This window comes from Curcuma longa, chromosome 7, assembly GCF_044706935.1.
Source record: "Curcuma longa cultivar G26 ecotype Majalengka, Jawa Barat chromosome 7, ITB_CL_G26_1.1, whole genome shotgun sequence".
NCBI lineage: Eukaryota > Viridiplantae > Streptophyta > Magnoliopsida > Zingiberales > Zingiberaceae > Curcuma > Curcuma longa.
This window is the reverse complement of record NC_133867.1, coordinates 7001120-7028889: the sequence shown is the minus strand read 5'-3', so window position 1 is coordinate 7028889 and position 27770 is coordinate 7001120. Positions and strand designations below refer to the sequence as shown.

The 27770-nt window shown below is 35.2% G+C and overlaps 2 protein-coding genes across 3 annotated transcripts; both read right to left on the bottom strand.

Moving 5' to 3' along the window:
• Window positions 1–434: 434 nt before the first annotated feature.
• LOC141831383 (uncharacterized) lies at window positions 435–3049 on the bottom strand. Of its 2 annotated transcripts, none has more exons than XM_074718738.1 (9): window positions 2858–3049; window positions 2702–2776; window positions 2497–2583; window positions 2135–2191; window positions 1629–1721; window positions 1094–1166; window positions 906–981; window positions 732–822; window positions 435–639 (listed from the first exon to the last, which is right to left on the bottom strand). In XM_074718738.1, exons 1-9 carry the CDS (start codon window positions 2909–2911, stop codon window positions 520–522), a joined length of 726 nt encoding a protein of 241 aa, XP_074574839.1. In that variant the 5' UTR covers window positions 2912–3049; the 3' UTR covers window positions 435–519. The 2 variants fall into 2 exon arrangements, with proteins under 2 accessions (XP_074574839.1, XP_074574840.1); XM_074718739.1 differs by having other exon boundaries at window positions 2702–2769; window positions 2858–2893.
• Window positions 3050–8836: 5787 nt separating this feature from the next.
• Window positions 8837–24752, bottom strand: LOC141831612 (uncharacterized). Its single transcript, XM_074719004.1, has 21 exons — window positions 24471–24752; window positions 23790–24045; window positions 23186–23291; window positions 22956–23094; window positions 22423–22681; window positions 21450–21805; window positions 21222–21298; window positions 20717–20861; window positions 19372–19561; window positions 16709–16949; window positions 15102–15584; window positions 13979–14036; window positions 13309–13396; window positions 12685–12756; window positions 12117–12200; window positions 11785–11928; window positions 11062–11143; window positions 10705–10787; window positions 10552–10606; window positions 9275–9499; window positions 8837–9123 (listed from the first exon to the last, which is right to left on the bottom strand). The coding sequence occupies exons 1-20, from the start codon at window positions 24487–24489 to the stop codon at window positions 9440–9442; spliced, it is 2997 nt and encodes a 998-aa protein (XP_074575105.1). The 5' UTR covers window positions 24490–24752; the 3' UTR covers window positions 8837–9123; window positions 9275–9439.
• Window positions 24753–27770: the final 3018 nt, after the last annotated feature.

The window sequence follows — 27770 nt, the reverse complement described above, 5'->3', positions numbered from 1 at the left end:
ATAGTCCATCAAATTTGTAATCGCTGGGGTGACATAGTCCATCAAATTTGTACAAATAATTGTCTATAAAATGTGTTACTAAAATTTCAAAAAATTATGGTTAAAGAAATTGGTGAAATGATGAATAATGATAATTTAAACATTAAAATTTATTCATTGAAATAAGTCACTTTTTTTAATTTTATTTATATTATTTTTACTATCATACAAATTATCTCTAATATATTAAAAATGCATGACAATATAAGTTCTAGCCATATAAGCTATACTTGTAATTGTATGAATAAATTACAAAACTCACCTAAGATAAATCCAAGCAAAGAATCGCATATGAACCAACATATCAAATTACAAAACTCACTTAAGATAAATCAAAGCAACAAATCGCATATGAAACAACATATCGATAAGAAATTTGTCAAACCGTATGGAACAACTTTCCTGTTTAGGTTCATAGGCATAGTGAGCTAGACCAAGAAAAAAGGGCACAAAACAACATTAACAAGAAGCACTAAACCATCACTGAAGTCTCTTCATGAGTTTCTCCACCATGATCTTTTGCTGCGTGCCACTCAAAAACTCTGAATTCATGATTGCGTTCGACACCAGAATGACTGTCGATGGGGAGGCAGCGTTTACCTGCGGTTCAGCGACAATTGTCGATAAATTAACGGGAACGAACAATTCGAGAATCGAGAGTGTAAAACATGAAAACGGTGAGGGTGTAGTACCCAGACACGGCCGTTTATACCAATGGCAATTTCATAGGACAAACTCTTCCCGAGAGCTTCAAGAACCGGGCAGGGTGGAGAACTTAGCAACCTGATAAGGGAGAAAGATGATATACAACCTGCGAATAACTGAAACCGCTCGCAACCGAGAAATTCAGGTTTGTGTTTCCTCACATGCGTGCTAAGCCAGTCGAGGTTTCGAACATGTAGCCATCTTTGAGTGGGCCAAACTCAGCAGCTTTCCCTGTCTCTGTTTACGGACACCAGCGAGTTGAACATACAAGCAATAGAATGCCGCGAATCAGTAGTTCGCAATCCGAGATGACCGTGATATACAAGTATCAAAGTAAAAGAGAGTATACCATCCATGCAAGAAAGTTCAGGATTCATGGTGTTGTTAGCTTTGACCACTCTGACATATAGTAGAGTACCAATCTGCACCAATACCTCAAACTCTTTAAGCCAAGCATGTATTTTCAACATAAATTTCGTTATCGAGAGCATGAACAGTTAGCATTAAAATATTAAAAAATAATTATATTGGCACCTAAAGTATTTATCATTTGCAATGAAATATAATTGTCGATCTGGTTTAACCCAAATTGATATAAGTGGAGATTTTTTGTGTTACTAGACAGCATATGTCATGTGTGAACATATGTGGTCGCTATGCGGGCCCTTTCAAAATCCACCTAGGCCGCACATGCGGCTCAAACGGGGGACCCTTTAACGTCATACCACCAATTGTACAACTTGAAATGAGAGAGGAAAAAAAGAAGATTAAGGATCAGAAATTTCATCTATAAAGAGTTTATATTAAAATCATTGTCGACTATATTGACATTGATGTTCGGAATCAAAATTAGCCAAAAAGAACAAAATTGAAGGGTTATGTACCTCAAACTTGGGTATGTTTCTTCGAGTTCCACCCTCAAATGCGAGAACAGGAAGCAAACCCAGCATAGGAGCTTTTATGTCAACCAAAAAGTTCTGAAAAATGATCATATTGCTAAAGAATTGAACTACTGCATAACCAAACACATTATTTGATAGCATAATTTACATTTGCCTAATAAGTTCGAGTGATGCACGAAAAAAAAAGCTTGGCTGATGCCTCTTATTCATCAAATAAAAGGCTCTGTAAGCCTCCGCCTCTCTTACCTTGAGAGAAAATTTGAAATTGCAAAGAAAAATTTTTGTTTAACCATAAAGTAACTTTACAGTCATAGGGACAAAGTATATCAAATATTCAGTGAGCTATTTGAAATGTTCCGCCAGTGAGATAGCTATTGATTATTTAGAGTATTCATCAGAATCTAGAACGAAAAGATTTTAACATTACCACAAAGAAAACCTATGAATTCTGCATATGGAAAAAGGTGCAAATTTTGCATTATACTTACATCAAATTTAGAATCCACCACAATGCCGAGAACTGTATCTTCCACACAAGGCACATACTGCAACAGTATACTACAATATTTAGGCAGGCTCGACAGAGAACGACAAAAGGTAAGTTCAAAACTCATTCACAACATAAATACATATGGACAATTGGTGCATTAATTGCAAATAATAAATCTACAAATGCAATACATCTCTCACATAAAATTAGACCAACTCCTTTCAAAGACTAGCATTAAGAAACAGAGTTACGCACCATTATCCATCAGAGACTAGTTTTATCATCAAAAAATAATGCTGTTAAGACACATTGACTTATTACCCACCAATTAGAAAATATAGACAAAAAAAATCTACTCACCCTTTTGTGAGAGCTTTCAACCCAATACTTATTGGGCTTTGAAATTCTCAACTTCCCAGCCTTCATGACCGATATTGTATCACCATCCTGTATGTCAGATCAAAAAAAGAGATTTTTTTTTTTACTTTATAAGATGGAGAAGAACCAATAACATAAAAGACAAAACAAAAGACAAAATTCAAAATTGCAAAGAAAATAATAGCACCTGACGCAGCCCTGCCCCCAATTTGATGGTCTGGTTAGCCATTACGGTAAGATCCAAAACATGGTCGCCTGGAACCTGAGAACCCTGGTATTAGCAATAGGTGGACTACAAAGAAAGAGAAAGGCAAATGCAAGAAGAATCTAATGAAAAACATACGACGACTCTATCGACAAAGCTTGTTGATGCAGAATCTGATGGCATTGCATTCATCTGGCTGATGGTTACTTGGGGTTATAGTGATAAGGAGAGAGAAGAACAAGGCAAGAAGCACTTTAGTAGGTGATCGTTTGTCGACCTTGTCGTCAGAGTGGTAGTTCAATTAGGGCAATTTCACTTGGCTCGAAGCAAATGCCTATAAATGAGAAAGAAATCAGAAATAAATAAATGCATTTTTATCAAAAAAAAAAAAGGGTACTGTTTGTTGGCTGCACTTGTAAAGAAAAAATTGATTTGAGATGACATTAGAACACTTTCCTTGAATAGATAAGTTGGCTGATAGATCTTGGAATGATAGATAAATTAATGAATAAACTATTTTATTCTTATTTTCTACAACGAATGAAATTAAAAAAAATGAATTCGAACATCCATTCTTATTATCATATTTGTCATAAAAACGAATGAAAAATAATTAAACTTTCAATAATTATACAAATTTTAAAATTTATTCAAGTATTTGCAAAAGAAAATGACTCAAAAGTGAGTCTATTAATCAAAGTCACACCTAATCCAATCAAGGGGAGAAGATAAAAAGTAACTAGATGGAGACTTCAAATTTCCCAAGATTAAAGCAAGCAAGAAAGTGTAAACCCAATTGTGGAGATCAACCTAGAAATCAGGTGAGAGGGGATTGCATAAGGAAACTTAGAAATTCATGATCAATATTCAAAGGCAGTTAACACAAAATGAAGCAAATGGAGGAAGGCTACCTACTCACCTGCTAACAAAAGTCAGTTATCTAGAGTTTAAAGCTATCTCTGGTGGATATTCTCTCACACAACCGGTTCTAATTAAAATAAATGACTCGTTGAGAGCTATGATACTGTGATGTTGTTCATTGGGATCTAGTTTAATTTCCGAAGCAGGGATGGGCTCGATAGAAACTATAGATCTGGAAATGCAACGCCTAGTACAAGGTAACTGGATTGTTGAGAACCATGCTACTGTGATGATTTTTTTTTCATTTAGATCTAGTTCAATTGCTAAAGAAGGGATGGGTTAGAAAGGCAATATCTACCTGGGAATGCAAAGCAGTTACATATAGAAAATTGGAGGAAGATACAATACAAACAAGCACAAGTATAACTCCACTCGCTGGTACTCGATAGAGTTGAGTTCTGCGATCAGCATATCCACATGAAAGATGCACCAATAGGAAAAGCAAGCACAAAGTTCCATTGGAGGGAGGTAGAGGGTCACCGACTCGCCTGTGATTCTCTTCGCTGGAGAAGAGGAGAGCCTTTACGTTCGCACAGAGGGAGGGACAGCGCAGCGGGCCAGAAGCAGAAGACGCGGATTCAGAATCCCGGAGCCGACGCAGATCTGCGGTGAGGAGGACGGTAGGGAAGGCCGATTCCTATGGCGTCGCCAGTGGCAGTGTCCGGAGAGGAGGACAAGAGATGGGGAGCAACTTGCAGGGACCTCGCGGCGCAAGAGAAGACCGGCGGCGGCGGCGGCGTCTAGTACGCTACTGACGAGGCGGAGGAAGGGAGGAAAGTGAGCGGCGGTGGCGGCGATCAAGGGTTTTACGAGAAAGGTTTGCCGTTTTGTTTCTCCCAACAGGCTCGGTTTACTTTAGTTTAATCTCCGTTCGATAATTGAAACCATTTATTTATTATTAAAACAAAATCAACCTTCTTCTAATCCTAAATGATTATTCGATTAAAATTGAATTGATGAACCGAATTAATCAAAAATTAAATAAATCAATTTTTTTCAAATCAACCGAACCGACCGAATTTTATAATAAAAATTGAACAAACTGAACCGATATTTTATCAATTAAGAATTAACCAATTTTTTTAAATATTATAAAAATTTTATTAATGAATTAGGGATTTATAAATTTATTTATTTAAAATTTATAAATTATTTTTCTAATTTAATTAATTCGGTTTTACCGAATAAAAAATTTTAAAATCGAAATCGAACCGAATTAATCGATTTTTTTTAAAAAAATAACCGAACTTCCGAAATAACTGAACTGAATTTTTAATTCGATTCGATTTAATCGATTTAACCGAATTTTTACTCACCCCTAATAATCATCAGTACATTGTTATTGTTTGGAAATTATCTTTTCCTTTCTCGACTGAAAAACTAGTTTGCATGAGCTTGACAACATGGAAGCAGAAATGTTAAGAAAAATAGAATATCAGTGTACAACTTTGTCACAAATGTCAAATGACAACTGTACCATAATATAGCAAAGTTTTGCAGATTAAAGTTTAATAAAACACTAGGCAGTTACTGATCTGTAAAGAATTTCTGCATGAACATGATCAATATATTTTTTCCACATGCAACTATTGTAAAGCAGGTCCTTATCAGCTAAAATTAAAAATAAAAACAGTGTAGAACCTGTTACACCTTCATCTTCCAATAAAATGTACGATATCCTAGCATAACATCATACCAAAGTCTGAAACTTTGAGCTTGTTATATATTTCTACAGTAAGCTACTGTAGAACAGTTCGACAACAGTTTGATCACACGTAAAAAGTAACTGGATGAGAAAAAGGAAGTAAAGAAAAAAAATAAAATCTTGGGGCGGACGGGCGCGGCGGGCAAGAGGCGGAGCGTGAGCGTGCGCGGGCGGCGGGCGACGGGCGACGGGCGACGGGCGGCAGGCAAAAGGCGGCGGCTAAGAAATCAAAGAATGGTGCGGCCAAGAAATCAAAGAATGGGGCGGGCGACAACCAAGAAATCAAAGAATGGGGCGGGCGTGCGCGGGCGACGCGGGCAAGAGGCGGAGCGTTTGCGGAGAGAGGCCGGGGCGGGCGTGCGACGAAAGGTAGGCGAGAGGGCAGGCGTGCAGTGGAGAGCGGAAGGGGGCGGGCGTGCGTTGGGGGTCCAGGGGCACGATGCCGTCGTCGTCCTTGATTGCCGCATCGCCGTCGGAGATGGAGAATGCAGCAGCCATAATGAGCACGGCCCCGCAGCCATCAACTTCACCATAGCGCCACCGATCACCTGTCCGTTCGAGCCGGACAGAGAAATCATTAGCGGCGTAGGCGCCGGAGTACCCGGAGGGAGTGCCGCCGCCGCTATCGGCGGGAGTAGCGTGCCGCACAGGGATAGTAACCCGAAGCTTCCCTGTAGAGTGAAGGTGCTCTGACCGTGGGATTGGTGCAACAAGACGCCAGACACGGCGCCGATGGCGAAGGAAGGCCGACGCGGTGACGGCTGACGAAATCTGACAGGTCAGACGATGTCGACGCCGTCTTCAAAAGGGAGGAATCTGAACTTCGGACGACCCGACAGAAACTCGCGGTGACTCGGCCATAGCGAGAGAGACACCAACGAAGCCCCTCCGACGCCGTAATAAAGGGTAGCAGCGTAACGCTGCACCTCGACGTAGGATAGCTAACCTGTGCCGAACCGTCGTGATGTCGTATGACTCACAGCCACCGGAATAAATGACGTGGAGTCTACTAATGAGAGAAAGACACGTGTCAACGCCATTTGACGGAAATCCAACGGCTTATTAAGCTCGAGTCCAACTTGAGTCAACCTTCATCTTTGTTCCTGTTTTTGCTGTGTTTTTCTGTTTTTGTTTTTTATTTTGATTTTTTTATGACTTTGTAGACCTTTTTTTTATTTCTTATATATTATATAATTTTAAAAAAATTTGAAAAAGAAGAAATTATTGAATTCATTAATTTGTTTGTATTACTCTATTTATTTAATTTAAGAAAAAAGAGACAAAAATAAACTCATTCTTTTTTTTTTCCAACGAACTATAAATAGGGGTGAGCAAAAATTCGATTAAACCGAATAAACTAATCAAATCGAACCGAATTTTTAATTCGGTTCGGTTATTTCGAAAGTTCGGTTATTTTTTTTAAAAAATCGGTTAATTCGGTTCGGTTTCGGTTTTAAATTTTCTTATTCGGTTACACCGAATAAACCGAATTAATTAAATTTAAAAAATAATTTATAAAGTTTAAGTAAATAAATGTATAAATCTCTAATTTATTAGTAAAATTTTTATAATATTAAAAAAAATCGGTTAATTAGGTTAATTCGGTCGAAAACCGAATTAACCGATAAAATATCGGTTCGGTTTGTTCATTTTTTTTTATTCGATCGGTTCGGTTGGTTCGAAACGATTTATTCGATTTTCGATTAATTCTTTTTTCGATTCGGTTTTAACCGAATACTCACCCTATCCTAAACCATGGGTGAAAATAATAAAGATGCCCATCTTTAAAAGGAATTTAAAAAAAAATCAAATGTATTGTAATTATTTTGATCAAAATTATTTTAATATTATTGTAATAATTTCTACTTAAAAAAAAAGATAAATCCCAGTCAGTCTCAATATTGTTGTAATAATTTCTACTGAATATTACACATTGAGGTACAAACAAATCGATAATTTTTTTAAAACTATAATATTTTATTTGATTATTTATGAATAATTTATAAGTGGGACTTAATCAAACTATATTTATTTTTTATAATTTTAATATAAATATGTTTAAATTAAAATTCCAATAAGTCAAATTAAATTCAAATTTAAATCATTTTAAATTATAATTCAATTATGTTCAAATCAAAATTAGAACAACTCGAACTCAAATTTCATTTTAATTCGAGCTCAAGCCCTAATCATTTATGTTTTTCAAATTTCTAATTAAATTCAAATATTAGATATATATTTTAAACTTAAACTTAAATATCAATATTTTCATTACCAATTCCATTTCCACTCCTAATCAAAGTTGACATAATTTAACTAAAATTACATGCTATATACTATAACTTTTAACCAAAACTATCACAATCATACTAAAATAATAATATTAAAAAAAAAAAAAGATGAACCATCCCTTTTTATATTTTTAAATGAAATGTTCGTTTAAGAATAATAAAAATAAAAGGAGCCCTTTTAATGTTTTGCACAAGGCTTGGTATCCTTAATGAAGAACACAGTTCAATAGAAGATGATAAATACATAGAGATGTAAAGAATTTGATCACCTGGCTGATGTGAAAAATACAAAATCAGGAGCAACACAGTTCGATAGAAGATAAAAGAACAGCGTAATGCACAAAATTTTCATTACAAGGTCCTAAAGAAAATTTTATTACATACAATTTTATCCTACTCTGCAAAGATTATTTCTAAAATTTAAATTCATAATTTTTAGCTCACACAACAACATTTCACCATTACACCAAAACTCCCCATCACTAGGAGTGAGCAAAAATTCGGTTAAACCGAATAAATCGATCAAACCGAACCGAATTTTTAATTCGATTCGGTTATTTCGAAAGTTCGGTTATTTTTTTTAAAAAAATCGATTAATTCGATTAATTCGGTTCGGTTTCGATTTTAAATTTTCTTATTCGATTAAACTGAATTAACCGAATTAATTAAATAAAAATAATAATTTATAAATTTTAAGTAAATAAATATATAAATCTCTAATTTATTAGTAAATTTTTTATAATATTTAAAAAAATTCGGTTAATTCGGTCGAAAACCGAATTAACCGATAAAATATCGGTTCGATTTGTTCGATTTTTATTGAAAAATTCGGTCGGTTCGATTGGTTCGAAAAAAATCAATTTATTCAATTTTTGATTTATTCGATTCGATTCGATTTTAACCGAATACTCATCCCTACCCATCACACTTCAATACAAGATGATAAATAAATAGAGATGTAAAAAATTTGATCACCTGGCTGATATGAAAACACAAAATTGGGAGCTCACTTGATACGATAATTTGAACGAGACTAAGTTATTAAAAATATACAACAGCCAGATATCAATGTTTAAATATATTACAGTGAAATGTTATCTTGCACAACAATCCGTGAGCACTTAATGTTTTAGGAGTTAAAGTGATTTAAATTTTTAAAAAATAAAAATTTAAAAAAATAATTAATATTAAGTGCTCACGGATTGTTCACAAATGAACATACAGGATAACAAAACACTCTTTATATATACATATTTCATATTGATTTTTTGTTTGCTAAAGACGGAACTCAGAATACAAACTCGTGAGTCTGCTTCTCAACATGGTCATTTTCAAATGCCCAGCCTTGATCGAACACATCTCTCTGCTCGATAGCGGCATCGACGCAAATCGTCTTGTGATGATCAACAGTGAACTGCTCATTGTGGCTCCAGAGCCTTTACACGTTTGAGGCAGTGGCTAACAGAGATCAAGGGCTGAAGGCTCGCCTGCAAACAAATGTTATATCCATCTTGTTAATGTCCTTAAATCAAATTAGGATGTAATAGGATGATTCTGGGATTAGAGGGGTACATGGAGTAAAATGTTAATCAGGAGAAATTAGTGGCTTAATTTAAGTTTAAGTAATGATTGTAGTACCTTGAAATCCTGGACTCTTCGCCATTTCCATCTCCTAAGAAGGAAAATGTGTTCCTCACCCTTGGCAGAAGAAGCATTTCATAGAACCCTGTTCAATCACTGGAGATACACAAACCCGAAAACAAAAATATCCCGCTGTAACGGCTTGTTTAATGATCGGCTTGTTTAATGATGTGTCTGAAAGTAAGGATGGCGTAGGGCTTCATCGACACTCAAGCGATCCTCCTACGAGACAAATAAATTACAGAGGTAAACATGTAAAGGAAAGATACTGACAAAAAACAATAACAGTATCTGTGAAAGCTATCACATGAAGTAGGAAAGATACTATGTAGTTAGTACAATGTTGCACCATTTAGATTTTAGAGGAGGATATCGTATGTAGAAGATTATGGTGTTCGAACAAAGATTTCCCATCAGAGGATACACAAGATCAGCTAAAGAATAGAAGATCAACGAAATGCGAAAAAATTCCACAAATTCCTACTTCATTTAAGAAGTAAACAAAATTCAAGAATAAAAAACAAGAAATGGGCGTCCCAAGTATTAATTCAGAGAAGTCTCTTATAGAGCAACACTTTCTTGAACACATATTTGATGTGTCCTAAATAGGGCTGTAAATGAACCGAACGTTCGTGAACAAGTTTGGTGTTTGATTTGGTAAGAACTTGTTTATGTTCATTCAATACATAGAAGATAGATTAAATAAACAAGTTTGAACAATTCGTTAAACTAAAAGAACAAATTTGAACACATATATGTTCAACTCGTTAATATTCGTGAACCATGTTTGTGAACAATGTTCGTAAACCATGTTCATCAATAAAACTCTAATTAAAATGCTAAATAAACAAAAAAAAACTTTTAAAATGAACTAATAAGTTTATATTATCAAGTTCAATAATCCACCAAACAAGCTTAAATGTAAAACTTTCAAATAATCAAACAAGCTTGAATTGAAAGCTTGATAACATCAAAACCAAGCTCAAGCTCATAAAAAAGAAATCAAGCTAAGATTGAACAATCATTTCAATGACTTGATTCATTTAAGGTTTGACTTGGCTCAGTTACCTTATCAAACAATCTTGAACACTATAAAGCTTTGGCTCAGCTTCACTTGTTTACAACCCTAGTCCTAAAGTCTTGAATTATTAGAAGGAAACATTCTTAAGATTTTCATCCAATTTATGTCATTATACTGAATTGGATCGTGTCGATTGATTACATAAATAAACACACATTTTTTTTGCATGTAAGTTAAGAGGCAAATGACTTACAGGATGCCATACTAACAACTGACGTACTAATCGCAATGCCCAGGCATCTTGAAAGCTGTTGAGAATTTAAAAGCATAAGAGGAATTAATTCTAATTTAATTAGTATTTAGTAACCATAAACATTCGCTGCAGCATATAACTTTAGAGACTGACCCGATTTTAAGAGGATCTCTACTTTTCACTTGAAGAAAAAAAGACTCTTCGGAACACTTCCAAGAGGCAGGCGAGACATCAACCTTGATTAAAGGGAAAAAGATATTATCTTACTAGTGTCATACAAACTTTATTCTCATGATTTTCAATATATATCTACAAATGTATGTCATGGATAAGAATAATAATACCAACTACCAACATCGACGCAAGGAAAGAAACTTTTATCACAATCACATTGCTATTCTAAAAAAATGACAAATAATTTTGGTTGGAATAGCAAAAGAGTGAAAGGAAACACCATCGGGAGGTATATTGGATACGAACAAATGAGAATGATGGTAATACAGGGCTTACATTGTCTTTTCTACCACCATTTGGATAATGATTTGCAGATATTCCAGGAATTAAAATACACATCTCCATGTACGATCTCAATCTGAAACCAAAACATGCAAATAATATATTCAGAACGAATGGTTATGATCATGATCACTCAATTATACTATGCATATTAATGCAGTCAAACATCGATATTTTTTTTCTTTTGTTTGCATTTCAAACATCAGTAGCAATAAATGTAAAAGGTAGAAGGGACCTAGAATGGAGAGATAAAAGAGAGCTGCTATTGCTAAAAAAACCTAGAGAATCGCATCATTCAATCATTAATGTTTCTTTTAATTATATCTTGTAGATCAACTAGTCAACTAATATCTGTTGACTTATGTTGGTTTTACTCAATGGCATTTGCCAAATTTAGGTGTCTGTTGACATTAAGATTTGACGAGAAGTTAAGCAGTGCTGGGATCTTGCTTTGTTACAAAGAGATACTGATCTCAAAAAGTTAATGATTTATCATAAATAAGTTCAAGAATATATGCTGATTATAATATAAAGTGGGTGATATATATTTCCGCAATTAACGCTGACAACTATAGTATAACAGTTATACATTGATTAAAAAGTTGCAAATGATCACAGATCAAGTAAAATGGTAAAATGATAAGAGCAACAAGAACCTTACAGAGGTTAAGATGAAAATAAGCCAAATTATTACTTGAGTTTTGACAAAGAATTTACTTGTAAGCAAGTTCCTTCGTATGATCACTCCAACCTTCAAGATGTTGGTCCAACAGAGCACGGGTGCGGTCATTTATCTCAAACACATGAGGGGATCCTAAAATTAGTTCTAGCATCACAACTCCCACACTCCACATATCATACCTAGAAAGGAAGTAATGTACAATAAAGCAAGTTTATTAGCACTCGTGAAAGAGATGAATGAACAGAAAAACGGTTGAATAGACGTTTCAAAAGAAGAATGACAAATGAAAGGAGAAAACACTTGAATGAAGAATATCCTTAGGATTTTTAATATGAAAATATACAAAGAAGAGAAGAAAGTTGTTAACTTTAGTGTTACGCTTTTTGGCCCCTGAAACCAGCTAGCATTAAGTAAAGCCTCTGGTGGAGTATACTCAAAGGTCTGTTCAGACCTGAAATCCATAAAGGTAAAAGGAGTAAGCAAACCTGATGATATAGAACAACAATAATATTCAATTAAACAAGCGCATGAAATTTTCAGCGATACTTAAACTCTAACAAAGGCTCAAGATTTGCCAATTGATCCAATGCCTAATAAAACATCTAAATCACATCTAAAAATAGACCCCAAAAAAAATACAGCAATGATAAATCAGGAATAGACAGATTGCATCAAAGATGTTACTAGTTATTTCAAGCTACAACCTAAACAACAGAAAAAGGATGATTCTGCCTTATTGCCCAATATAGCAGTCAATAATATTTTTGCAAGTAAGCTATTCTGCTTTAGCATGACCTGTTCACCATTTCTAATAAGCTCTATGGAATTCAGTTTCTGTTCTTGGAAACCTTAGAATGACAGTCATGAAAATGTTCTCTTGAAAGATTTCAAACTTCAAAATATGTTTGTACTATCATGTCAGTGAAGTTTCCTACCTAGTTGGCCCAGATCCATATAGATGCTTCATGGTGAAATCATCCATAGCACTGCCAAAATCAATAATTCGCCTGTAGAATAAAACAGAAAGTAGTCTAAACAAGCATATTCATATAATTGTAAGTAATCAAGTGAGAAAGGAAAAGGAAAGAAAAAAAGAAAGCTAAGACCTAAAGTTGTCTATATTTTAGTAATTATATTAGTAATCACACCTCATCTGGTGCAATAAGCAGCACCTGATGCAGTTCCTTTTCTCTCAAATTGTGGCATGATGAGCATTAATTTGATTGATTGAAGATCAGAAAAGGAATTCATAAGTTTTACTTCAAGAAAGAAAAGAATTGAGCTAACATATGTTTCACTGTTGTCTCTAGCAGAATTAAGAGCTCCAACAGTCTAGCAGTCACATAACCAGTACCACTTATTAATAGATTAAGAAAACAAAATGCAAATTTAAGCACACAATTATTATCAAAATAGTCATCTTTCTGAACCTAGTAGGCATTCTGTTTTCTCAATTATTAAAAAAATTGGATTATGATTGGCCCATCCACCAAATTATCCAGCATCAGTAAATAGAGAACTGAGAGGAAGCCCATAGGTAACTGAAAAAATCTCTTTACATTTTTAGACGATTTCTGTTTTCTCCATTAGGAATTTCCCTTGAGCATTTTCCAGTGTCCACATCTTCAAAGCATACAATCATGTTTTCTGCAAACAAAATAGCACACATTAACTTAACAGTTGCCGGTCAACAATTTATATCAAATATGCAGTAAATATACGATTTAACTAAATCAGGCAACCAATGCAAGTTTTTGAAACCAAATGATTATAAAGAATGAGAGGTAGTTATTGGTTGATGCAGAATTCTATGTCTATCCTAAAAGGGTATCCTCTAACAGAGGCTGCATCATCAGTTGATTTGGAATGACATGAAAAGAAATTGAATGTCATTTATATTTACCAAAAACTAATTTGCTCTCAGTGTCAACATAAAGAAAAAAGTAATTGCATTTTACATGGCAGAAGTAAAATACCACAGGAAAAACTATCAGTATAAGGAAATTAGAAACAAGATTTTATGAGTTTAAGTGTAACTGAAATATAGAGTTAAATGATTGCTGCCTATGAGAATTAAAAATGCATTATAATGGAGTGGAATGATCCTTTACTTGTTGTATATCATAATTACAAAGTTCAAAAGTAGATATAGGAGAGAAATATGAATCTCATGTATTAGGATTAGCAACTAAAACATGCTAGCAAGAAACAAGGTCGTAATATGCATACCAGGCTTAATATCTCTATGAGTAATATTACGATCATGACACGCCTTCAGAGCCAGTAACTAGTCAAATTAAAAAAGAAACATAAAAGACACTAGTCAGGTAAAAAAGGAAACAAACGTGACAAGGCAAAATAAGTATTAAGCAAAACAAGAATTTCCATAGCCAACATGGATGTTCTCTAAGACACTTTGATCCAACAAGTTTTCCTACATTTTAGACAAATAAAAGCATAAAACTAAATGGGATGACAATGAGCAAAAATGTTCCATGCAAAGGACAGCGATGTGCAATATCGCTATGAAGAAATGACCAGAGATATAATATCAGAACATTGTCTTTAATGACAACTATACCATCTAGATCAGATTGGATCGAGCTCAAGTTTGAACAAGCTCAATAAGTAAATAAACTAGCTTGAACACAATTAAGCTCGGCTTGGCTCGTTTATACCCCTAATTGCCTAACACACATGTAGGCATTAGAAAATCAACTGCAAAATATAAGGACAGTGGATCACTTTGTCAGGCCCAATGCAGGGTAACTCTTGTTGATTGTCTATGCAGACTATGCAACAGCATCAAGAGATCATTTCACCAACAGTACTTGAATTTGATGATTCAAAGCTTATGCTTGTGTTTTGACTAAAAAGATGATGTCAAAGTGACACGGACACCTTTAAACTCTGAGATATTACCCACCAATTCAGTAATTCAATATCAGAGATATAAATAAGTGCTTGCCCAAACTGCAGCAGAAATGTAGACTTCTTCAATATTTCATGGACAAATAGATGAAATTCTTTAAGTAACCCAAAATTAACAGAAATCAAACAATTCAAGAGATGTGAGGCATGCCTCAAGGATACTTCTGGGAAGGAGACAGTTCTATTTTTATGCTAGTTCTAGCTTGATGATCATAATGAATGGATATATAGCAGTAGATTGTTGAAATAATGCCTATGTTGTGGACAAAATTGACATGAAAATTTGTTCTTAATGTATCTGTAAAAAGCAAAAGATGTTAATGGTACCACTAGCATTGTGGCTAATATGTTTACAAGAAATATGACATGTATAGTGCTAACAAAGGGAAATAAATAGAGAACGCAAGAAATATTCACACACCAATTGCCGTATGAGATTTTTCATTCCCATTTGCCCATCTCGTGTCATCCTTAACCAATGCCACCACGAAGAGGGACGCAATACTTGCACATTCCTCATTTTTCCATCTGTCTCCTCAGTTGAGAATAACTTTGTTTCTTCTGCTGTATATATTAACTTCGATAGAGACAGCCCTTCATTCTTAAAAACAAGCCACAATTCCTTGGATTCTGACTCAAATGATTCTATATATCTAGCTATATTATTTAAACCTTCTTCATAGCTAACTCTGTAATTTCTGGGTTTCGCATTGAACATATCATCCATGGCAGCAGCACATGAATTATTGTTTTGACAAAAACCAAAGGAATCAGATTGCATAGGATATAAGGTAATCTGTGATTCACCAACAGTACCCACAAGAGACATAGAAGCATTTAGAAACAGTTCGCCAAAGTACTTTTCACGCAGTCCACTCAAATAAGCATTATTTCCTCTTTCCACCTAACAATATATCAGTAAGTCAAACTTGTAATGTTCACATATAAGAAAAGTAAAAAATCTACACAAACAATAATTTTGCATCAAAGAAATAATATGAAAAGTAATCGTCTGAAACATCCACAACCAAAGTAAATATTTTCTTTCTCAAATAAAGCATAATGTCCATGGTGCTTACTAATTTCGCAACACAATTCTTTTAGAAGCTACTCTGCTGTCAATCAAAAAGATATTTTGCCATGTTAGTTGAACTAAGCATAGCACACGCAAGATACTTTCTAGTTACAGAGATAACCAAAACTAAGATACTGGTGGGAGATTCATGCACTAGGCTTCCATCAGGCATATGCCATACACTTTGGTCATGCTAAGATGCCATGTGAAGAAACATAACAATTAGGACTTCCAGAAAAATATTCATTGCATGAATTAGTATAGAAAAAAATACATTAGCAGTCATCAAAATAGTTGTAGGAAAGTTCTATGATTAAAACTTTCCTGGGGTTCCATGTCCACCTCCGTTTCAATTATCAACTTGTTTCTGACAATTATAATTTAGGCTAAAGGCTATTTTAGCTCACTTATATTCTGGAACAATTTCCCCTGTTTAAAAAACCAAGGGCCACACAACAAATTACTAACAACAATAAAGCATGAGTTCAAATATTCAGATCAGGTACATGAATGCATCATTCAATTCTATGTCAACTATACTGCCAACTAATATTAAATCTTTTGATCACTTTTAACTAAATATTGAGAAAGACCATGTAGACTAAGTTCAGAATCCATTGCATTATTGCCTAAAATGTAATTAGAACCCTACATAGAAAAGATGTTCACCAAAGTAGTCGACCTAAATTCAACCAATTGAAATCTTTATATACCCATACCTAGCAAGTTTCTTCTACAATAAATCTAGAATAAAGTACAAAAAAAAAGATAATGAAGCATGAATAAAAAGGCTAATTTACTAACTCATCACTGTATGAATCTCTCAAGTTCTTTGACATTCCAAAAGCCCTTAACTCACTAAATGTCTAGGGAATCAAAAGGATTCAAATTTTCTCTCACTGGAGATTCTGAAAAATTAAACAGATAAAATAAGTGTCTGCAGAGTATCTTACCATTATCCTTTTCAGAATGAACAGATTGTCATCATTCTGATCAGAAAAACAATATTTATTAGATGAATTAGTGTTTGCATTGCTACTACACTTAGATTCCTCCATTTGTATAGTGCTAGCAAAATGATAAAACTTTTTGTGGCTACTTTTGTATGTATCACTATCCAAGGAACAATTCCAGTGAAACGCCAACCAAACTTCACCATAAGATCCGCGATCAAACCTTCTCTTTAAAACATACCTAAGATATCAGATATATTTGAAAGAAATAGTAGAGCTAGTTAGGAAAATATAACAAAACAACAAAAACTAGAAAAGGTAGAGAGCCAAGTATTCTAACAGAATAATAAAAAAACAGAGTGGCACAGATGCATAGCAATAGTTAACACATACAGTAATTACCAGCTTAGGGAGGGGTTTGAGTCCATTTCTCTTCCTACTTATTCATCCACCAGGCTAAAAATTGAGCAGTCATGTTACAAACTCCCTGTTCTCTTTTCTGTAAATAGGCTCACGTCAAAGGATACTAACTTAGCATTCAGTATAAGTCCATTTTTCTTCCTCATTCACCCAATGGGCTAAAAATTGGAATGGTCATGTTATGTCCTCCCCTTTCTCTTTTCTGTAGATAGGATTGCATACAGCATCAACTTTGAAATTTATGGATCCAAGACCTTTGTGCATGAAAATTACAAGAAACCATTATAAACTACAATTCACTAAGGCATAACCGTACTCAAAAGTTCCTTCTCAACAGAACTTTTGCACATAAAATGTCACTGTTGTAAAAAAAAAAAGTGATAATATTTGGGCAAAAGTCAAAAGGACGCCCCTTACTTTTTGAATCATCAAGATAGCACCCTACTTTAATTTTTTATCAAAAAGGCACCCCACCCTCATATACAATTACCCAACTACCCTCCACTATACTATTCCCATTATTATCTCTCTCCGATATTTCCCATCTAAATCTTGAACCGGGAGCGTGTTGTAGCAGCTACGGTTTCATAGCTGCTACAACTGAGCTATCACACAGTTGTAGCAGCTACAATTTCGTAAATTGTAGCTGCTACACAGTTGTAGCAACTACGAAACCATAGCTTATAACGTGAATGCCAGAAAAGTTTTGAGAGACCATAACTTTTGACTCGGGTTTAACCACGAGACACACAATATATCAAATCGAAACTCATTCACAAATCTACATTTATTACTGAGTGTAACCAGTAACGACCCAGTCTTAGGCCCAAAAAATATCGTTGAAAGCTTTTTCAAAGGCTCCGAAGAATTTTAGTCCTCTTTATTTAAGGTTATTTTTCATGTTGTAGCAGCTATGGTTTCATAACTGCTACAACTATTGTAGTTGTAGCATCTATGAAACCATAGTTGCTACAATTACAAGCTACAACTGTTGTAGTTGTAGTAGCTATAATATCGTAGCTGCTACAACATGTGTAGTATCTAATATTTCGTAGTGCTACAACGCACCCAACCGATTCAGGATTTAAACAAGAGATATAGGCAAGATAATAATGGGAACAATACCGAAGCATACGTTAAGTTGATCTTGCATATAATTTGTAGAAGAGCTATTGTGAAAATATAACTTATCTTCGTTTACCTAGGATAAATAGGGGCAATTGCTCCCACTAAGCTCTTCTTAATTTAGACCCGTCCTTTCCAAGTATAGATTTGCACCTCAATGAAGCATATAAGTGTGAGGCTAGGTTTATCTGAGTTTAAATTTGAATATGGTGCCTTATAGTATGTCCATATCAAAATAGTTGGCACTAACATGTTTTTTTGTTGTTGTTGCTACAATATATGTCCATGCTCCATTCCAATCGCACTGCTCATTTTCACCTCAAGATAAGTAATGGTGTGGTTGGTCGTAATAGTGGTCATACCCAAACAGTGGGAATAACCCATTTAGTAATTGTTACTATTGCTTTATATATCCATGCTCCACCTCAACCTCTATAGCTCATTTTCACCTCGAGATAAGTAATGGTGTGGTTGGCCACAAATTTTATATATGGATGTGCGTACGTTATACACCTCATCTCCCTGAAGTCACAACCACCATTCTTCTTGCCTTCAAGTGTTTTGGGGATCCACCTAAAAAGCAAGACCATTTAGTTCTCTCTATCGCTATAGAATAGCTAGCATAGTATTGAAAACTAGGCAAGCCTATTAGGGAAAGTAACATAGGATTGAGTCATTATGAATCTCAATGTTGGACCAATCGAAATCAGTTTAGTTTTTTTCTAGGTGGCACAACATGTAAGATATGAGTTGAGCAAGTGGGGTTTGCTTGAAGCCTTGAACAACTAAGTTCTTCCTTTGCTCAAGTCTTGCAATGCCAAAATACCACATACAAGTCAATGCAAAGAAGAGAGACGTGGATATTCAAAATCCAGCAATATGTTTTTGACAACAGAAAGGATTTTCAACATGCTTATCAAGGATGTCAGAATTGCAAAAAGATTTCAATTACCATTTGGTTCTCGACCTCTTAGGAACCAAAAGATTCAAGATTCCCATTCTTTAAATATAACAAAAGAAGGTCCACAGCTTTCCCAAACATTCATAGCATGACAACACAAATTAGGTAATAAGTAAAAATTAAGAAAGTTTTTCCATTGAGCAAGAATGAGAGATACCTAAAATTAGGTAATTTGTATCCAAATGACTCTGAAGATTCAGTTCTGATATCACTGTAAGGAATTGAGTCAAGCAAACCTAGAAAATTTACAAACACATCGGGACTAGTGCATTGGCCCCTGTCTCCATCATGGATCCCAAAATGCCAGCATAGTTTCTGGTCATTATAAAGTTTCACTGGCCCTCCACCTAAGCATTCCAATAAACTACTGTCGTGAATCCAAAGTGACAAAGGAATACAAAATGCATAAGATAGTTCGTAGTTGTCTGAGAACACATGATATGCAAATAGAAGCCACATAAAATCATGGCAAACAGCACATTAACCCCCAAATAAGTCTAATTATGCAACTTAAAAATGAAAAATAACACATTAATCTCGAATAAATCTAACAATAATCATCCAAAAAGACAATTGTTAAAAATTGAAAAGGTAGGGAGAAGAAATACAGGAGAAAGGACCACTAAAAAGATAATAAAGGAACGCCAAATCTCAAACCAATATTCAATATGCTGGACCTGGGCAGTTGCTGTGTATGAATTATGGAATGTGAAACATGTAGGAAAAATCATCAAGTCTGGACAATAACTGATCCTACACGATTCCTAAATTCTAAATATATGACATGCCAAATGCAGAAATATAACATACATATATGGAGAATTAAGAATGTTTTAGCAAGATAATTATGTGCCAACACTTGAGAAACATATATAAAGCTCAGCAGAGAGTAAAATAATATAAGAAAAGGTCACTATAATTAAAAATATTATAACCATCAAGATAAGAAAGAAAAAAAGTATCAACATGTTTCTTAGTATCCACAAATATAAATGAAAAGGAAAAAAGAAAAAGAAACACCTGGTAAGTAACATATAGGAAGCTGCAATGTCATAGTTACTCGTTTGTAATAAATGCATATTAGTTAATCATCATCTTATTTTATTTGTATTAATTTAAAAACGTGGCTTGAATTTATAGGTAGCCAGGTATGCAAAAGCTACTCTTGATCACATAAATTGCATTTGACAGAAGAATTCCTAGTGTGCCACGTGAATTGCCCATCAAGCCAAAACTTTGAAAAAATGGAAGTTTAGTTATTATGCTTTTACTTAAAATTAGATGCACTAAAATTGAGGGTTATTTCCCATAAATGGTTGTGAAATGTTGATCTACACCATTCTGAAATACTTATAGAACCTAAATGTGGTAACCTAAACTGGTTAATCTGTAACAACTTTAGATAGAAATGATAGCCAGAAAAGATCACAGGAATGTATGTTTTCATAAATCAAAATTTCGTGGGAATTTCAATTTTTTGTGAATAGGGAGGAATGACTTACTATGAAATGGTACTTCTGAGTCAATTACTGAGCCATGATCTCCACGATTTTGAAATACTTTTGGTGATTCAAAAACATAATCTGTGTGCTCATTTAGATTTTCTGACAGATAGAAACAACCAAGTTTCCTCTGTTCTGTTTCAACCTAAAATAAGAGTGAGTACAAATAACAGTTAAGCTAGAATGAAGGATGCAGTTAAGTTTGAGGGAAGAAATATGATCAAAAGCTCTAGGTTCTAATTATTTAATTTTTTGACATGCTATTGAATTTGTGTTAAGTAAAATAAACCATAAATAAAATATACCTTATACAGATCCCACTACCTAAACAAATTAAGCTCTTCATGAACAAAATGACTGAAATAAGTAGATTATTAAGTGGCTGACAGTTACAGGACATAGAGCTGACATGTATCAGCATTTTTTCCACACAGTTTGCATACAACTTGCAAAAATGGAGAATAAATGAAAATGGATAATACAAATTTTAGAACTGAATTCTCACCAAAAACCTATTGAACTTTGATAATATCTGGTTCGAATATTCAATAGATATGACACCTGAAGCACTTGCATCATTTTCTAGCAATATTGGCAAGAAAAGAAATGAGAGTTTATTAGATAAAAAGAAGGAGAAGAACTCAAAAGCATATCTTAAATGCAACAACAGCTGCAAATGCTATAAGATTAATAAAGCTAATAATCAAAACAATTACCAGAAATTGTGCAATACCTAATTCTTTCAGCAAATGCAGCGATGATGAACCAGAGATTTCTTCTACATTAAACTCATTTTCAACATAAATTCTAGATATACTATTAGGTTTTAGAGGAATGACTACAGCAGCCATGTTGTCGATGGCTCCCCTTTCAAAAGCAGTATTAACTAAAAGATCAGCCAAAGAGTATGGCATGTTGTTGCTGTATTCCGACTGTGCATTAGCTTTTACTTTCTCATACCATAACAGATCACAAACTTCTTGCATGGTAAGCTTTTCAAAGATTCCATCAGATGCAGCGATCAGATAAGTGTCATTCATTGTTATGTGTTGCCAATCTGTTACCTCAGGTGTAGAGACCACGCCATATCTAACCATGATCAGGAGCAACACTTGGTGAGATGATTCAAAATGAAAATAAAAGTACAAAAATATCAAGCAGAAATAACCAATAAAAACTAAAAAAAAATTAAAATGTTGATATTGCTACATTTAACTATCTCAAATACTGATCAAAGAATCTAGAATATACTTCCCTGAACCATCCGAAACTTGTCCAATGCATATAATCAAAGAAAATGTGGCCATTTCCATGGGATTTCAGACATGAGTAACCATAAGGATGAATCCGACCATATTGAAAGATATTTCACAGGCCAAGTCAAATAAGATTTCATCACAATGACTCTTAAAGGCTATATGATATTATTTCAGAACTAAGACGGTCATTCATCGTTCCATAGTTTGCAAGTTAAAGAATCAGTTTAACTTTGAATGCACGATTATTTGTACATACCCATCATGAGCCTTTTTTCTTTTTAATTTTACCTATTGCTCTAATGTCATGTTTTTTGGAACATGACCTTGAGGCCAGATAAGTAATGCTAGATGGTTAGAAATATCATTCAAGAATAGAGGATAATGATCCATCTATATCTATATTTAGGAAGAAGAGGTTATTGGCCACTTTAGAGATAAGAGTATTACTTTTTAAAGCCAATGTCACCTATAGCCCGAGATACAGCCAGCTGGCCATTCACCCTAGCCACACCAGCCCACTCAACAATGTGCCCACCTGCAGCTTCAATTCGGTCTCTTTCATCTTCTCTATCAGCATGATGGTCCACAGTAAGCTCTTTAACATAATAAACTGGTTCACTTTTTATTGCCAATTTCAATAGTTTGCGCTCAGCAACAGGGAGAATGGCACCTTCATTTCTTCGTCTAATTAACCTCGACAAGTTACCTACAATGTACAAGAATAATTATTTTGTTTAGAATAATTATCAGATTCCTTCAGTGCCTATTGTTTTCATATACCAATTGCTACAGGAATAACTTCACAAGAGAATGCAACAGGCCCAAGTGACAGTAACTGATGGATTAGTAAGTTAGCAAGTCGGAGAAAAAAATGTTAGCTTGATTACTCTAAATTAAAACTGATTTTCAAAAGAGAACCAGAGTTAAAGTTTTCAGTAAAATGGTATGCAAAAGAGGGGAATCTAACAAGAAACAGAAACCTCTTCGATTATGATGGTCTGAGTCTCCTGTACACAAAAGTATTTTCGAGTCACCAACATTAGCAACCAAAATTTCACCATTTACAATAAGCACAACAGCAGCAGTTGACCCTGACTCAAAATTATTCTGCAAAGCTTCCTGCAAAGTTATAAACAAGGAGTTTTGCTTTAGTCCACAAGAGGCAGCACATGAATTACAGTGATAATTAAGAATAAAAATCTATAATTGCCTTGGAAAATGTAGCATCGATGTCTTGGATTGTCCTCAACAAAGACTCTTTTAGTATCTCCATATGAAAAGTCCGATCAAATATTCTTGTTGATATCCAGATGGATCTGTGATTTACAATACCATATTATTCAAAAGATTTCTATTTCTAACCTACTTAAAATCATGTCAATGATGTGATTAAAAACAATGAAGGCAAGTAAATTTCAAAAAGACCATGTAACTACATGAATGTAAAAAATGTGTTGTGCTGTGAATTATCAGAATCAGGATGATCAGGTTTGTCGCAGGCTATATGAATGATCAGGTATTTTTGTTGATTGGACCACTTCTATGCAGTAACTAAATCAGTATTTAATTATATATACTATTGTGAGATGGTGGAGAAAGTAATGTGTTCCTCCAATAGGTAGATGTTAGCCAGATGAAGATAATAAAAATTGTAGCAAACCATCCCATAAAGAAGTTAGATCATAAGGGAGCTAAAAATTAACATAGGATCTGGAAGATAATCAGTAACAGATAGCAAACACGACACAAATTGTAAATATGACAAAAACATGAACAAAGGAAGTAATGGTTAATTGGCTATTGAGAGAGAGTACCTTTCTGGATATTGGTACTGCCATTTCTGCATTTGCAAAGGCCTAACAATTTCAAACGACAAGCCATTCTCTTCGTATATCAATTTATGAGTAGATCTCTTCATAACTGATGAATATATTCCATCCAAAAGGAAATAGAGATGGAGGATAAAGTATTCTAGCAAAAGCTTTGAAGCCATATCGCTTGCCTCGGCCCCATTATGTCCATCAAAAATAGCTACTAGTCCAACATCAAGCTCCTCAATTCCTTTTCTACCTATTCAATTAAAAAATATATGTTGGAAATTAAAATGATGGACCAATACGCACTTAGACAAAAACTACGCAAGATTATTTCGAGGCCATGTTAGATCTATGGTCACCACAATTCTGCATTAAAGAAGTAGAGGTTTTCCAGCTCCAGTTTAAAACATGCTATAACTTAAAATCTGAATTCATGTTGTTGAGTTTAAGCAGCAGTTCATGTGCATTTGTGATGAAAATACAAAGCCTATCTCAAGAGAGTACAGTATAATGTAGTGCAACGGCGGTGCTGGAATGTATGACTAGATTTTCAGCGAGCAGAATCAACAAAGCAATCAAATGGTCACTTGCAATCTGTATTGATCTAAATTCTGGTATCCTACACTAAGAACCCCCAAATAAGACCAAACGTCGGGTCGAAGCAAAGCGATCGCGTACCGGCGAAAGGGATCCGCATGCCGATGGCGCAGACGACGCGGTCCTCCTGGGATCGGCGACGGCCCTGGTGCACCGATGCCTGGCAATTGGGCGGTGGGCGGCGATGGCTGTCCGGGAGGAGCGTCCACCTCGGGCACTTGGCCGATTGAAAGACGGCGGGCGCGCCGCCCTCCCTGTAAACGGCGAGGCATGTGAGAGATTCGCCGGAGGTGGACGGAATCGAGGTGAGGAAGAGAACCAATCCGAAGGAGAAGAAGAAGACGGGGAGAGAGGAAGCCGAGGGAGTTACAGACATTTGATCGGACCGAGCAGAGGGAAGGAAGAATAGAAGAAGAAAAGGATGGAGAAAGACGAAGATACGAGAAGGAAAAAAAAAATCCAATACCCAAATCGCCCTGATATTTTTTTAAATTACCAAATCAAGTACCAAAATATCCACTTATTTGAACCAAACCAACCTCTCTAACAAGCAAATGCGAAATCATGAACAAGCAAGCAAAAGGCAAGGCTGGGACAAGCAAGCAAAAGGAAGGCTCAAAGGAGCAAAAAGATCTAAAACTGTAACATTTTAGATGTTATAGGGCTAATCTCGTAAGAACTCACAATTTATCATTCATTATATCATACATTTTCTATCTGTATAATTAAATTTATCTTCTTTCAGCTATTTGTGGGAAACGATTATAAAAGTATTGAGGTAGAAATCCTTCTTTCTCAAAGGAGTAAAAAGGATATGACTTTGAAATACCTTCCCATTTACTTTGATAGCAAGGGTTGAATCCTGATGAGGTCATGGAAATACTCTTCCGTATGGAGATAATCCATAAGACTAATTGAGGGTGGTTGAGATACAGATTTTTTTTTTTTTTAGGAGCAAAAAGATGCTTTGAAATACCCTCCCATGGGGTGCAAGGGTTGAATAGCGAATAGAATACTTTCATTAACATTTTAGATCTATTATAAAAGGCATCACGGCCCTTTTTTTATTTATCTATTTTTTTATAATTTAAATATTTATATCTTGAGCTTAATTAATCGGATAAATTTAGAAATACGAGTAATTCTTTATCCACAATCAGCATCCCATAAATACTTAACCTATTCAACGTCTAACAAAGAGGAAGTTCTTTAGACTAATCGAACACATTAAGCAACACAGTAACAGTCTTCATAAAAATATTTATCGACCGGTCGAAATATTTTAAAGCATAATGTGTGATATATAAACATGCAATTCTGTTAAATAAATAGACTAAAATGTTATTTGGCGAACTAAATATATGTAAACAATTACTATTGTATGTTCTATACAGTCGTAATTCAACAGGATTTCGATCATTTTAATTCATGTTATCAAATACATATCTTAAGAAAATAATGGTACATATTATATATATATATATATATATATATATATATATATATATATATATATATTAAAATCTAACTTACGTGAGTAATTTTATTGACTAATTCTTTTTTCTGACTAAAAATAGAATAAAAAGAAGATTAAAATAAAAAAATAAAAAATATAGTTAAAATATTTTCCATTTTTATTTTCCGTTAAGTTAATGCTCGTAATTGGTTGTGGATCGCCAGGACTAATCCTGCTCCTTGAATTCCAATCCAACGGTATTAAGGCGCAACAACTGAGAGAACTAAACTTTTCAAAAGAACTAATTTATTAAATTTAATCATGTTAATTAGCTTGCTAATCGTGATTAAGTTTAATCAAACAACTAATTAACGACTTAAAAAGAAGAAACAAAAGAAGCGAGGAGGTTGAGACGTGGCCGCCGCCGCCGCCGCCGCCGGCTAAAAGCTTGCCGCTTCCTCTTCCGTAGCCCAATCGGCTTCCGGCTTCGCCGGTTGGTCGAGGTCGATTCCCAGGCCCTTCATGGTCGAGCACTCCGTCAGCGAAGACTACGGCGCTACTGCCACCGGACTACTCTCGGCTGTGGCTTGTCGTTTATTGCTCTGGTAGTGAGCTCTCATGTGCCCGCCTAGTCCTTGCCCCGTCCGGAACGACTTGTGGCACAAAGAGCAAGTGTGAGGCTTGTTCTGATCTGTTTCTCCGGTGACGACTGACGCGGCGGATGCGGTGGCGCTGTTTTCGGCAGGGCGCTTCCGGTGTTTGGTTTTGTGGCCTCCCAAGGCCTGGCGCGAAGAGAACGCTTTGCCGCACTCGGTGCATTCATAGCGCGACTGGTTCTGCTGCTCTGTCGGCGCCAGATATACAAAAGGAGGAGACAGAGGAGGTAGCGGAAGCGGCTGATCCTCCTGCGACAGAGACGAGGCATCTCTTGCTGCTGTTTTGGTGGATGGCAACGGAAGAGACCTTGATAAGGCCAGGAGCGCAAGGATACACTCCTCCTCGGCTTCGGTGAACGCAGAATCAGACGGAGGCGAGGGGCGGCGACGCTCCGTTCGCCGGCGCTTAGGCACCCTGAAGGCCAGCGATGGAAAATGGTAATCGCCGGTCGCCATTGCTCTGCTTTTGCTACTGCTTTTCCTCGAACCCTCTCTGATTCTCACTGTGGAACGAGAGAAGAGGCAGTAGATTAGAAGAGCGAGTGTGGATTAAAGACACTTTAGCTGTTATTTATAGCGAGAAGTAGAAAATCAATTAAATTATTAAATATTTCCTCCCTTAAACAGCGCTTAATTTACTGTATTGTGTTTTTTCTTATCAATTAACTTCAAATTTATTTTAGAAAATAATTTTATAATGTACAAAATGTTGGTTAAGGTTTATCTTATTGACTTCCAGTAACAATATATTATTTATTGTATCGTATATTTATTTTTAGGGATGTGATCGGGTTCAAATGCTCGTGATTGGACCGGGCTCGGTCTACCTTCACCTGACTGATTCGTAAAATAGCGGCTGGTTCTGCTTAAGCGTCGACGTGGCATTTCCCGCGCCGTCAGATGAGGCGGCGTTTGAAGGCGGGAACGAACGGCGTGGAACTATTTCTGTTCTGCGTAATCATCACACGTAATGCGCACCTGAGCCGTCCTATTTGATGACGTCACACTTGGGAATTAAAAAAAAGCAAAAACACTAAAATTTTAAAAAGGAACAAAAATGCTAGTTAAAGGAAATGTCTTTGTTATTGGATTGATTTAAAAAGCTTAAATTTTCTTAAAATAAGAATTTGATAAAACTAAATTAAAATACATATTGTTACACTAGACGACGAAGGGCCTGTTCTTTTTTAGTGTATCTAAAATCTAACTAAAAATAATCTGGGAATAAATTAAGAATAAAAAATATCTTTAACTTCTGTTCAATCCGCC

Excerpts from the sequence above, each read along its gene's own strand:
- LOC141831383 (XM_074718738.1), bottom strand. The coding sequence starts at position 2,911 with ATGAATGCAATGCCATCAGATTCTGCATCAACAAGCTTTGTCGATAGA. Across the intron at positions 1,167-1,628 it reads GAAACATACCCAAGTTTGAG|ATTGGTACTCTACTATATGT; the intron begins GTACATAACCCT and ends GTATTGGTGCAG. Across the intron at positions 640-731 it reads GTATAAACGGCCGTGTCTGG|GTAAACGCTGCCTCCCCATC; the intron begins GTACTACACCCT and ends GCTGAACCGCAG.
- LOC141831612 (XM_074719004.1), bottom strand. Across the intron at positions 15,585-16,708 it reads TCATTCTGAAAAGGATAATG|GTGGAAAGAGGAAATAATGC; the intron begins GTAAGATACTCT and ends ATATATTGTTAG. Across the intron at positions 13,397-13,978 it reads TCATAGAGATATTAAGCCTG|AAAACATGATTGTATGCTTT; the intron begins GTATGCATATTA and ends TTTTGTTTGCAG.